We start from the raw sequence: 13058 nt of genomic DNA on the forward strand, positions 1-13058 counted from the left end.
TCTCCTCTCCGTTAACCCTTATTACATTCTTGGCAGGACTAGACTTCCTGTCTCAGGAACTTCTCTGGAGTTATTTTCCCCTCCTTCGCTGGTACTTTGCTTATGTGGAGTGACTATTCAAAGTTACAATGGCACTGAAAAAAGTCACTTATGACCATTTTTCACACTTACGACTGTTGCAGCATCCCCACAGTCACGAGAGGCCAGGCAAGGAGATGCATGCCTCAATGTGAGTGATGTTGAGTTGGCCACACCCAGTCAGTCACATGACCACCAAGCCACACCCACCCAGTCACATGCCACCAAGCCACACCCACCACCTAAGCCATGCCCACAGAACCAGTTGTTAAAATCTTGAATCCCACCCTTGGATGCAGTACTCCAGGTGTGGTCTTACTAAGGCTTTCAGAGTCGGTTTTCCACCAGTTGTGCCAATAGGATGTATCCAATAAATTGTTCTTTGAGGAACTTGCCTGTAGAGTTGTGCTTTCTATGGGTGCATTACTTGGAACGCCGATAGGCAGTGGGTTTCTCCGGAACCAGAACAACAAAATCCAACTCTTTCTTTTTATTTCCTTTCTCCCCGCAGACGATTCCCTCTACGAATCGCCAGAGCCCATTTTCACCAGCAATAATTCCTGCTGCAGCTTCACCGTTCCCGATGCCTTCTTCGTGGTGGTGCCGATGTTTTGGACTATCCTCGCTTCCTAGCCCCCCGGCAGAATGGCAGACGAGAAAAAGGGGGGGGCGGGTGTTCTTTTACAGCGGCAGCTGCAAAAACCAAGGGGAGCGGGGGGGGGGAAACCATATCAGAGGAAAGAATGAGAGGAAGAAGAGGAGTGAACAGGGGGGGTGTTTGTTACCGGATCAGAAATGATACACTTGGGGCGGAGGGGGTGTTGCAAGGATTTTGATCTCTGGTCTCTGCCAGCGTCAGGCAAAGAAATGGCCCTGGTCTTTTTGCCTTTGTGTCTCCTGAAAAAAAAAAAAAGCACCCCAAACTGAGCCAACCCTGCCCCCCCACATGTCTGATACAGTACAGAGGAAGGCGAGGGGGAAGGCTCGGGTTTTTTTTTTAAAAGAACAACAACCTGTGACACGGGGAGCTGAGCTGGTTTTATATTTCAAAAAAAATCTTCCACAGACTTCTATCAAGCCAGCTGGTGTAAAAACACCCTCCGCCTCTTTAGATTAATCCCCCCTGTGGAGTTTTTTTTCTTTTTTAAAATCTCTAGACCAAATATAGTCTTTTTTTTTTTTTCCTTATTTTTCTCAGCTTAACCTTTTCTGGTTTGTTTGGGGGCGGTTTTTTTTGGAGGGTATGTGCGTGCGTGTGTGTGCGTGTGTGTGTATTCTAGACTTTTTTTTCCACAACTGGAACTCAAAAAAGAGACATCACAATGGGGGTGGATGGGAGAAACCAAAAAACGACCCTCTGCGTTGGTGCCTCTTTTTTCCTTTTTCTTTGGAGAGAAGGGACGGGTGGGTTTGAAGGACATCCTTTACATTCCCTTTGAGGTGGGTTTTTTATTTCCTTCTTTTTGGCTTGAATATGATGATTCAGCAGGCGAAGGGAACATGAACCTCTCGCGGTGACCAAATTACGTTTTGTGACGGTGGAAACCCCTTAACGAAGAGAGCCACCAACTAACAAAAAAAAAATCTTCAAAAACAAAAAACCTTGAGGACTAGAATACTGTTATGCCAAAACCTGTTACTCCTTCAGATTTCTTTGTGTCATATTCCATGGGTATCGCAGGCTCACTGCCAGTTTGGAAAAGAAAAGGAAAGGAAAGAAAAGAAGAAGAAGAAAAATATATTAATAAAAGAGCATCTCAACACTTCTGGGCATTCCCTTCCTCGATTTCTCCAAGAAAGACTGTGGAAGATGGATGCCCTCAAGACGAATTGAAACTCTGGACTGTATTCTGTGTGTGTTCAAGGGGGTGGGAGGGAGGGTTGTCTGAACAGAAGGATTATTTACGCAGGTCTAAAACTGGGAAAGTGTAATTTGTAAATCTTGGTTTTTTTTTCTGTTCATAAAGAAAGCTCGGGTTTGGGAGGGCGGGCGGCTGGGAGCGGGGAAGGAGAAACCAGCACAATGCAACTGAAGAGGCAACAACCCCATGTGGCCTGTAGTAGTTTGAGGGGTGCTGAGCTGCCGAGTTCCAAAATGGTGGGTGTTTTGGGGTACCCTCCCTGCAGACGAAATGTCCTGAACGACCGATTTCCACACTTTAAAAACAAAACAAAAACCAAGCATTGGCTTGGGGGCTTATAATGCATTTATTCCCCACCCTGCCGTTCTTTGGTGAGAAGGTGGATCGGCAGAAAATGGATCCCGGGTGATTCTGAGCCAAGCCTGAAGTAAATCCCGTTTTGGGTTGTTTGGCTTGGAAATCTCTAAAGCAAACAAAATGGGGGATTTGACTTGGCCGTCCTGAATCTCCCTTGTTCCTTCCCTCAGTCCCTTTCCTCTGTGGTGTCTGCCTTTCTGCATGTGTGGACATCAACTCCCAGAATTCCCCAGCCAGCTATGCTGGCTGGGGAATTCTGGGAGTTGAAGTCCACACGTCTTCAAGTGGCTGAGGTTGTGAAACTGCTCTAAAATGTTTCTTAAACCCAACTCCTTTCTTCCTCCTGACCTACCCTGAACTTATCTAACTTATCTAACCAGGGTAGCAGAAGACAACGTATAGGGGGCTTATAAATGCAATACCGGTAGTCTTTAATTTACAACCAGTTGCTTACTGACTATTCAAAGTTATGACAGGGCCCCAAAGTTAAAATAACACACTTCTAAAGTTCCAATATCTCCCCCCCACATCCCTGTCCCACAGTCACATGGCCCCATTTCAGGTATTCAGCATCTGGCTTGCATTTACAACCGTTGGCAGCACATGACCGCAATTTTACGTTGTTTCATCGTTCTTCCAGAAACATACGCCCCGTAGTGAACAATGACTTTGCTTTATTTCAAAAAAAAGATTGTCAAAATCACACGATGACCCGCTTTATGATGGTCGTAATTTACAACCAACTTTGCAAGGCTCAATTACGGCCCATAACCTGAGGATTACCTGTATACGAAATGAAGGAAGGAAGGGAAGGAATGAGCTTAGGGACAAATCCATTCGATTTTAGAGGTGGAAAGATTTGGATAAGAGGTGTGATCTTGCAGCTAGACTCTCCAGTGGTTTGGTTTACACGTTGGACTAAGGCGCCTCTTGTTTCATCATGGTTAATTCGATAAGCTACGGTGGCCTAACTCAAGGGTCTTCAAACTTGGCAAGTTTAAGTCTTGTGGACTTCATCTCCCAGAGTTCCTGAGCTAACATGACTGGAGGAGGAATTCTGGAAGTTGAAGTCCACAAGTCTTAAAGCTGTCAAGTTTGAAGACCCCTGGCCTAACTTCACAAATGGCACTAAGCCCACAAACTGGAATTTCTGACCTCGCAAGACCACAACAAACAAATAGCATTACAACTTAACCAGCTAAGCTGGCTGGAGAATTCTGGGAGTTGAAGTCCACAAGCCTTAAAGTTGCTAAGTTTGGGGACCCATGGCCTAGATAGTGTGTGATTGAAATCCCTGCACTTCACTCCAACTTCACAAGACCCCACGCGCCAAAGCTCCAGTTTCTGATCGAAGATTAGATGTGTCACATGAGTCCTTGTAGTTGGCAGGCTGTGTGAAGCACCTGGATTGAGTAGGCTTTTTGGGATACTGCCCTATCCCATAGATATTTTGGCTTAGCCTATCCCACAGATATTTCCACTTTGGAACACCACCATTAATTGTGTAATGAGCAGCAGCCGACTTGGATCCAAACCTGGTTTATTTGCCCCTTTGCCCAAATTCAGAGGTAGGATTGGCAAGGAGGGCACAGCTGCAGCCTGATGAGAGTTTTTGCTGATGTTGTCGTTTCTGTTTCACACAAAATAGGGAAAGTTTGTCAACTGCTTAATAACAGCTCTGCTGCAAGTCACACAATTGGGAGCAAGGGTACTCAGACTGGTAAGGTCAGCTAGTCACAACCATTCATTTGCAACCACATCAAAAAAAAAAAGACGTAAAACAGATCCTCGCTCTTATGACTGTTGCAGCATCCTCACGGTTATGTGATCAACATTTGGGTGTTTGGCAACTGGCATATATTTATGACAGTTACGGTGTCCCAGGGGATCACGAGATTGCCATTAGCAATCTTCCCAGCTGGCTTCCGATAAGCCAAGCAACAGGGGAAGCCAGTTTCACTTAATGACCAGGTGATTTGCTTAAGGACCGCAATAATTCACTTAACAAACACTGCAGAAAATATTGTAAAATCGGGTGAGACTCACTTAAGTTTGTTTAGCGATGAAAATTCTGGTCTCCATTCTGGTTACCTGTTGGGAAAAGCTAGATTTGCCCAACGACTGTGTGATTCACTTAACAACTACGACAATGGCCATAAAAACAGACACAACTCACTTTTCAACCACCTTGCTTAGTAACAGAAATTTTGTCTCGTGTTCGTATGTTGAGGGCTTGCCTGCACAACCCAAGATATCTCTACAATGAGATATTTTTAGAAGGTTTCTATTTCAATTCTCTGCAATTCCAGGCTGGATTTTGGCCCAGTTCCAAATTCAGTCTCTTTTTTTTTCTTTTTTCTTCCAGCAATTTTGGACTTGTTCTGTTCTGGGGTTGGAGATTTTATCTGCTGATGGACAGAGCCTTGACTTCCTTTGTAGTACAGGTAGTCCTCAACTTACAACCGGAATTGAACCCAAAATAGTCATTGTTAAGCAAGGCAAGTGTTAAAAGTTTTGCCCCATTTTATGACCTCTTTTTGGCCACCATTGTTAAGCATATTGCCACAGTTGTTAAGTGAATCATGCAGTTGTTAAACAAACCTGTCTTCCCACTCCCAATGTTGATCACGTGACCCCAACTTGTCATAAATATATTCCCTCTCTGAGGGAATGGACAGTTTAGAAATATGAAATTTAAATAAGTAAGTAAAAAAAATACATGTAAATTGCCTAGCACTGGAATTTGGATTATATGATCATGCTGCAACAGTCTTAAGTGTGAAAACTGGTCATAAGCCACTTTTTTCAGTGCCATCATAACTTCGAACAGTCAGTAAACAAGTGGTTGTAAGTCAAGGACTGCCTGTATTCATTTCACTGATTTTGCCCCCCACCAGAAGTGGTATTCAGCAGATTCTGGCCGGTTCTGGAGAACCGGTAGTGGAAGTTTTGATCAGTTCAGAGAACTAGCAAATACCACCTGACTGGAGATTTTACAGTGTCCTCCTCCTGCCACACCCACCAAGCCACGCCCACAGAACCAGTAGTAAAAAAAAAAACAAATTCCACCTCTGCCCCCTACCCACCCAACAGAGGTTCATTGGGAGGTTAAATGGTGCCTTATAAGAAATGCCCTTAAAATAAGGCTATCCAAACCTGGCAAATTGAAGACTTGTGGACTTCGACTCCCAGAATTCCTCAGCCAGCCATGCTGCCTGAGGAATTCTGGGAATCGAAGTCCACAAGTCTTAAAAGTAGCCGCGGTTGGAGACCCCTGCCTTAAAAGATACTCTGAGGATGCTACTGGACCTTTCTGGGTTGGAAACAGGGAATATTTTCTCCGTAAAGCAAGCTGTAATTGTGTTGTCTCACCAGGGCCTTCAAAAAAGCCAGCCGCCATTTTGTGGCTGAAGATCTACCCACACAGTTGCCGTTGTCCTCTTGAAAGCAGAATCTCCTTGGGCAGTGACCACTCTGGGCTGGGCTCACAACCTCCTTGTCTTCCCTCCCACCCAACCCCATCCCAGCCCTCTGTTCTCCTTTTCCAATGGCAGCAGGTTTTAGAAACTTTGCAAATGATGGTGTGGTGCATTGCCCAATGTTCCCCACCATACACTGGGGGGAGGGGGGGGGTAAAGTTGCCCTTGGGACCAAGTCAAGAAAGAGAAATTTCCTTCTGTAGTTGCTAAGGTTGTGTGCTCAGTGTTGGCTTGGTCCAGGTTTTGCTGACCACAGGTGTGAAGTATACAAAGCTATAAAAATTAATTAAATAAAAAGTTAGAAAATGTCGGCTGGTATTACAGGTAGTCCTCGACTTACATTCATTTGTTTAGTGGCCGTTCAAAGTTAACGGCGCTGAAAAAAGTGACTTACAACCATTTTTCACACTGATGGCCGCTGCAACCATCTCCATGGTCATGTGATCAAAATTCAGTTGCTTGGCAACTGGCCTGTATTTATGACGGGTGCATTGTCCCCCGGGGATCATGCAATCATCATTTTCTAACCTTCCCAGCTGGCTTTTGGCAATCAAAGTCAATAACGGGGAAACCAGATTCACTTAATGACCGTGCTGAATAAGTGCAGCGATTCGCTGAACCAGCGTGGCCAAAAGGTCGTAAAACGAGGCAAACTCACTCAACAAGGGTTTCTCTAATTAGGCTATGAAAATTTTAGGCTTCGCTGTGGTCGTAAGTCGAGGACTAATGGTAGCACCTCGGAGATAGATAGAAAAGGGCTGAATTTCACTGGTTTGTTTCCACGGTCATGGCCAAGGAAGGAAAGGAGACCACACGGAAGGCCATTCATGATTCCTTCCGAAAACTTCCACTTCTGCCTTCCATCCAGCCAAGGATTCTGGAACCCACTCTGGGAACTGAAGTGCAAATTCTCCTTTCATACGACTGTATATTCACACCTGACAATCTTTCTGTGGATGTTTTTAGTTTTTTTTTTTCGTTTTCCAACTCTCAGCAGACATCTATAAAACAACAGCACACCAATTTTACTCTGTCTCGGTGTGCCGCGGGACTAAGTTGGAACAGTTGTTATATTTCTGTACATATTGCCATCAGGCATAATACTGTGATTATGAATTATTATTATTATTACTATTTTTAATGCATTTGCTGAAAATGAATGAGTTGGATTGGGTTTTTTTATCTTTTTTTTATTTCCTGGGGGAGTGGGGAGGTATTCCTGTTGATTTTTTAGAAAGGGGTAAAAAAAATTAGAAATGTAACGTTTTCCTGTTTCCCTCTGTACTTTAAAAAAGCAAAACAAAACCTTGAATTAACATCTTGACGATTCAAGGACTGTTTTCATATTCTCTGAAACTGCTTTCTAAATTTTCCCTGCTCATATTTTCTATCTGGATTAACTGGCATGTCTTCAAATCAGCCATTTTATTCACAACAACAACAACAATAATAATACAGGTTTCAATTACCTGTCATCCTTATGGAATTCTGGGAGTTGAAGTCCACGTACCTTCAAGTTGCCAAGATTTTGAGAAAGTGTTTTAAACTCATGTACAACTACACGGACCCAGCTACAAATGGGAGGAGTGGGAGACATAATTTCCCAGCATTATACGTCATCTTTCTTTCTGCAATGGAGTGCACTTGGATGGGTCTAGAGCAGAGGGTCTCCAAACTTGGTGACTTTTTAAAACTTGTGGACTTAAGCTCCCAGAATTCCCCAGCCAGAATACGGAACTCTGGGAGTTGTAGTCCACCCCTCTTCAAGTTGCCTAGTTTGGAAAACCACTGGTCGAGAGATTGGGTTTCCTTAGAATCAGCATGGCCCAGTGGTGGACAATCTTAGTGTTTGAGGTGAATACTTCCAATAATAACATCTAGAAATTCCCACATCTTGTGGAATGCTGTCTGATGTGGGGAGTCAATAGGGGTACATAACATTCAATAAGTGGTATTATAAAGTCAGACCATGAGAAGTTGCAAGACATTAACAGAAGCTCAACAGATATCAGAGCTGGCCTTTGCTAGCCTGGAGGACTTTTGGAGCGTGTGGAGCCAAGCATTAGCCTTTCCTTGGCCAGTAGGACCATCGGAACCAGGTGTAGCATTTAAAGCCCCCAATGGGGTTCTGGGAAAGCAATGAAAAGGGTGATTCATGGCCCCAAGCTTCCTTCTGGCTAGTCTGGCACGGCAGATAATTTCTGTCTCTTCTCCAGTGCTGGATAGCAGGCTAATCAATCTTGATGTTGAAAGGCAGATGAATTAGTAGCTGGAAAGAAACTACTCGCTGCTGGTTTTATTTTCATTCCAACAGGAAGGACAGCCAACTGTTGAATAAGGACATGCAGTTCCTTTCTCTACTAGCTTCTAACCCTGGCACAAAAAGATACCTCCACCTCTCTCTTCCTCCACCCTCTTTTCTTTCTCTTTCACCTCCTTTTCTTCTTTATCCCCCCTTCATCCTCCTTTATCTTCCTCATCTTCCTCCTCCATCGTCTCTTCCTCTTCCTACTCCTCCATCCTCCCTTCTTCCTCCTCCTCTTCCTCCTTCATCCTCTCGTCCACCTCCTCTTCCTTCTCCTCCATCCTCTTTTTCCTATCTTCCTCTTCTCTTCCTTCTCCATGCTCTCTTTTTCCTTCCTTCTTCCTCCTTCTCTTCCTCCTCCATCCTCTGTTCTTCCTCTACTCTTTCTCTTCCTTCTCCTCCTCTATCTTCTTTTCATCCTCTACCTGCGCCTCCTTCTCTTCTTCATCTCCTCTTCCTTCTCCATACTTTCTTCTTCCTCCATCCTCTTTCTCCTCCTCTGCCTCCTAGACATGAATAAACCAATGATATGAAAAAGAAAGAAAGAAAAAAAAAATAGAAGAATGGGTGTGATCATTCAGAATGATTTGTGAAGAACACAGTTGTGAAGAAAGCGTGCAGGCAGGTGGGGGGAATTCATGTCAGCTCTCCAAGGGGGGGAAGAATAGCTGCTGAAGATCAACAGAAAAGGGATCCAGGAGGGGTGGGATTCAAATTTTTTAACAACCGGTTCTGTGGGCGTGGTTTAGTTGGTGGGCGTGGCTTGGCAGCCATGTGACTGACTGGGTGTGGCCAACTCAACATCACTCACATTGAGGCACGCATCTCCTCGCCTGGGGATGCTGCAACAGTCGTAAGTGTGAAAAATGGTCATAAGTGACTTTTTTCAGTGCCATTGTAACTTTGAATGGTCCCTCCACACAAACAAAGGACCAGCAAAGGAGGGAAAAAAAACTCCAGAGAAGTTCCTGAGACAGGAAGTCCAGTCCTGCGAAGAATGTAACAAGAGTTAACGGAGAGGCAGTTTCTGTAAGCAACACCAGAATGTTTCCTTCCTGCCTTCCTTACAGGATTAGGCCAGTAATTTCTTCTAACAACCAGTTCTCCGAACTGCTTAGAATGTTAACAACCGGTTCTAGCAAATAGGTGCGAACTGGTAGAATCCCACCCCTGGATCCAGGACTCCGGGTCAAGAAAACGATGTATGAAAACATCTCAGACACTCCCCTTCACACAGAGATAAAGGGAGGGAGCACCTTCAAATGTGCCCATTTGCTGTTACAACAATAGTAGTCTTGACCTACAGGGCAGTGGTTTCTTGGACTGGCCTACCTTGTAGGGCTCCACAACAACAACAAGAAAAATTAGTTTGGATCTTAAGCACAGAACCTTCCAAATACCTAACGAACCATAAACATCAGGGTGCTACCATCTATCAACACGGGGAGAATAAATAGATCACAACGAAATGCACGCCAATACGCCATACACAACTAGAATATCTAAAAGATCTCCTAGAAATGTAATTGAAATTAGCTTAATGGTAATCATAGAGACAATAAGCAGCTTACAACTAGAAACACACACCACCGGCCTAGTAATGTCTTTTTCCTGCCCTTTTAACCGCCCCCCCACTTTCATTCTATCCCCAGCCCACAAGGGACACAGCCTTAAATCATCCTTAGCTGCACCAAGTGGTATTTTCCTCTTAATACAACGGCATTCAACAGCAGCTACAAGATATGTACAATTTGTGGCATTCATCTGCCGTTATGTTAGAAGCGCAGGGAACCTGTACTATATGGGATTAGAACAGCACTTAGCATCCGTCTGTGGGGCTGATATGATGATATCTGATATCTCTTCTGCAGTCCTCCCTACGCAGGCCTCTCGGCTTCTTTCCGCTCTGTTTCTTCCTAAATAACCGATCCCGTTGGTGAATGGCGAAATACAGGCAGTCCTTGTTTAGTGACCGCCTCACTTAGAGGCCATTTGTAGTTACCACGGTGACGTTTGTGCCTCTGTAAAAGCAAACAAAAGCTGAAGTCCTAACCACAGTTGTGCATCCTTTTTTTCCCGCCATTTTTTTTTTTTTAAATTAAGTTTCATTATAAAAATAAAATTATAGGAAAAAACAAAAGTAAGAACTAAGAGAAAGAAAGAGAAAAGTGCAAAGAGTGTGTGTGTGGAGGGGGGGGGGAAGTGGTGACTTCTGGTTATTTTTTTAGTGCAGTAAAATGCAAAACAAACAAACAAACCCAGTCCCTCAACTTTTTGCTTTACATCACACAACATTTCTATTTCTAAAATAACAAATTCATTCTAATCGTTGAAACCTAGAATCAAACTTTCATTCCCCACCCCCCCGCCCCCCAGTTTCAAGCCAAAAGTCCAGAAGTGACTTCCTAGTAGAAGCAAACCTAGCTAATTTCTTTTTCTTAATTAAAATATCTTTTGCCATCTTTCCTAGCTCCGTTTCCTTACAGCTGGGTGTTCATTTAAGCGACTGCTTCGCCGAATCCCCAACTTGCTGGTTTCAGTTGTCGCTAAATGAGGACGACCTATAATGCTAGGCAGTTCAGCCAGTTCTAGCATGTTTCAATTTAATTATTTTTATTCATTGAGAACAGAGGTGTCAAACCTAAGGCCTGCAGGCCACAACTGGCCCATGGGGTGGTTAGATCTGGCCCTGGAAACAACGAAGGACCAGCCCGTGGTGCAGTGGTGGGATTCAAAAAAAATTTTTTAATACCGGTTCTGTGGGTATGGCTTGGTGAGTATGGCAGAGAAGGATACTGCAAAATCCTCATTCCCTTCCCACCCCACTAACCTGCTTTCCAGCTCCGTTCTCCTGTGCGGGGCAACCAAAGAAGACCCAGCTGATCAACAGGGACTCAATAGGAGGCAGAGAAGAGATGGGGGCGGAGCCAGTCAGAGGTGGTATTTGCCGGTTCTCCAAACTACTCAAAATTTCCCCTATCGGTTCTCCAGAACCGATCAGAACCTGCTGAATACCACCTCTGGTATTCAGAGAAGGGAAAAGGTTCCCTTTTCGCTGGCAAAGGGCTGCAGGAAGCTGTCATGGCTGAAAACAGAGCCTCAGTGAGTGAAGTCGAGCTGGCCACTCCTACCCTAGCCACACAACCACCTGGGCTGTGCCACACCTGGTCCCCCGAGGTCAAACAAAACCCTGATGCGGCCAATGAAACTGAGTTTGACACCCCTGATTTAGCACCAGGCTGAAATAGCCCCAAAGCCAAAAGGTCTCCCGTCCATTTCCTACTGAACTGCCTACGGAGGAATCCGTAGGTCAAGGAAAGGCATCCAAAATTAGAAAAAGGAAAGAAATTCCAAATAACAGTGCAGGTAGTCCTCAACTTACAACAGTTTGTTTGGTGACGGTTTGAAGTTACAACGGCGCTGGAAAAAAAATGACATGACCGTTTTTCACACTTTCGGCCGTTGCAGCATCGCTGTGGTTTAAATTTGGATGCTTGACAACTGGTTCATATTTATGACGGTTGCAGTGTCCCAGGGTCATGTGATCCCCTTTTGCGACCTTCTGACCAGCACAGTCCATGGGGAAGGTGGATTCACTTAACAACCGAGTTGCTAACTTAAACAGCTGCAAGTGAGCCACTTAACAAAGGTGGCAAGAAAAATTGTAAAATGGTGCCAAATTCACTTAACAAATTTCTCACTTAGCAACACAAATTTGGGACTCGATTGAGGTCGAAGTTACAATGGCTCTGAAAAAGGGGACTGATTACCAGTCCTTGGACTTAACATCTATTGTAGCATCCCTAACAAGTCAAAAGGTCAAAATTTAGATGCTTGGTAACCAGCATGTATGGACAACAGTTTCAATGTTCTGGGTGTCTAGTGATCGCCACTGGCAAGTCTCCCGGCTTGCTTCTGACAAGCAAGGTCAATGCAGGAAGCTAGGTTCATTTAATGACCCCGTGATTCACTTAATGACTGTGGCGATTTGCTTAAAACTGTAGCAAAACAGTTGTACCATCCGGTGGAGCTCACTTGAGCCTTGCTTAGCCATGGAAAGTCTGGCCCCAATTGTGGTCATAAATCAAGGACTGACTACCCGTATTGCTCCTGACGGTTGCTTCCCCGCCCTTGATGGTGAACAATTTTTTTAAAAAAAACTTTGTTTAACCCAGTGGTCACTAACTGGTGGTCCGTGGGAAAATGTTGGTGGTCCACAGAAAAGTTATTTGCATTTTTTTTATATTGCACTAAATCAGGGGTCCTCAAACGACAGCCCCTGGGCCGGATATGTGCAATGAACGTGTGTGTTGCTGCATACATTTTCCCCCTTCAGGGTCTATTTGTGTGGGTCGGAGTGGGGCAGTAATTCCCACTTGGGGTCTGCTTCAGCCTCCCGGTGTGGGGCTTTGGGTTAAGGCTGGAGGCTGGAGGGAAGGGCCGCTGGTAGCAAAGAGCTGGAGGGCCTCGGCCCAGTGGGACTGCATCATGGCCTGGAACTGGCTGACCATCTCAACCCACTAGGAACCGCCGGGACCTGGCCTTGGACTCCCGCAGGTCTCCCCTCTGCTTGGAAAGCCTATGCTCATAGTCCTCAGTGAGGAGCTTCTGCTGAGCCTCCTTCTCAAGATGAAGGGAGGTATGAATACCACTTTATAAAGCCTTAGTAAGGCCACACCTGCAGCTGAGTCCTGCATCCAGTTTTGTTCACTTTAAAAAAAATGTTGAGACTCTAAAAAAAAAGTGCAGAGAAGAACAACCAGGATGATTAGGGGACTGGAGACTAAAACATATGAAGAACAGTTACAGGAACTGGGCCTGGCTAGTCTAGTGAAGAGAAGGACCAGGGGAGACATGATAGCAGACTTCCAATATTTGAGGGGCTGCCACAGAGAGGAGGAACGGGGTCAAGCTATTTTCTAAAGCACCCGAAGGCCAGACAAGGCATAATGGATGGAAAATGAGCAAGGAGAACTT

At 44.8% G+C, this 13058-nt stretch overlaps 1 protein-coding gene and 1 long non-coding RNA gene across 2 annotated transcripts in view; both read left to right on the forward strand.

Annotated features, from left to right (window-relative positions):
- Positions 1-1074, forward strand: part of EFNA2 (ephrin A2) — a 272818-nt gene extending 271744 nt beyond the window's left edge. The window contains exon 5 of the mRNA XM_026699087.2: positions 590-1074. Within this exon, the coding sequence (XP_026554872.1) occupies positions 590-711 (122 nt within the window). The 3' untranslated portion in view covers positions 712-1074. The remainder of the gene's footprint in view (positions 1-589) is intronic.
- The window catches only part of LOC148128384 (uncharacterized), a 604018-nt gene that overhangs the window by 575408 nt on the left and 15552 nt on the right, over positions 1-13058 (forward strand). The window lies entirely within an intron of this gene.

Source organism: Pseudonaja textilis, chromosome 1 (genome assembly GCF_049901715.1).
Source record: "Pseudonaja textilis isolate UNSWEBS1 chromosome 1, rPseTex1.2, whole genome shotgun sequence".
NCBI lineage: Eukaryota > Metazoa > Chordata > Lepidosauria > Squamata > Elapidae > Pseudonaja > Pseudonaja textilis.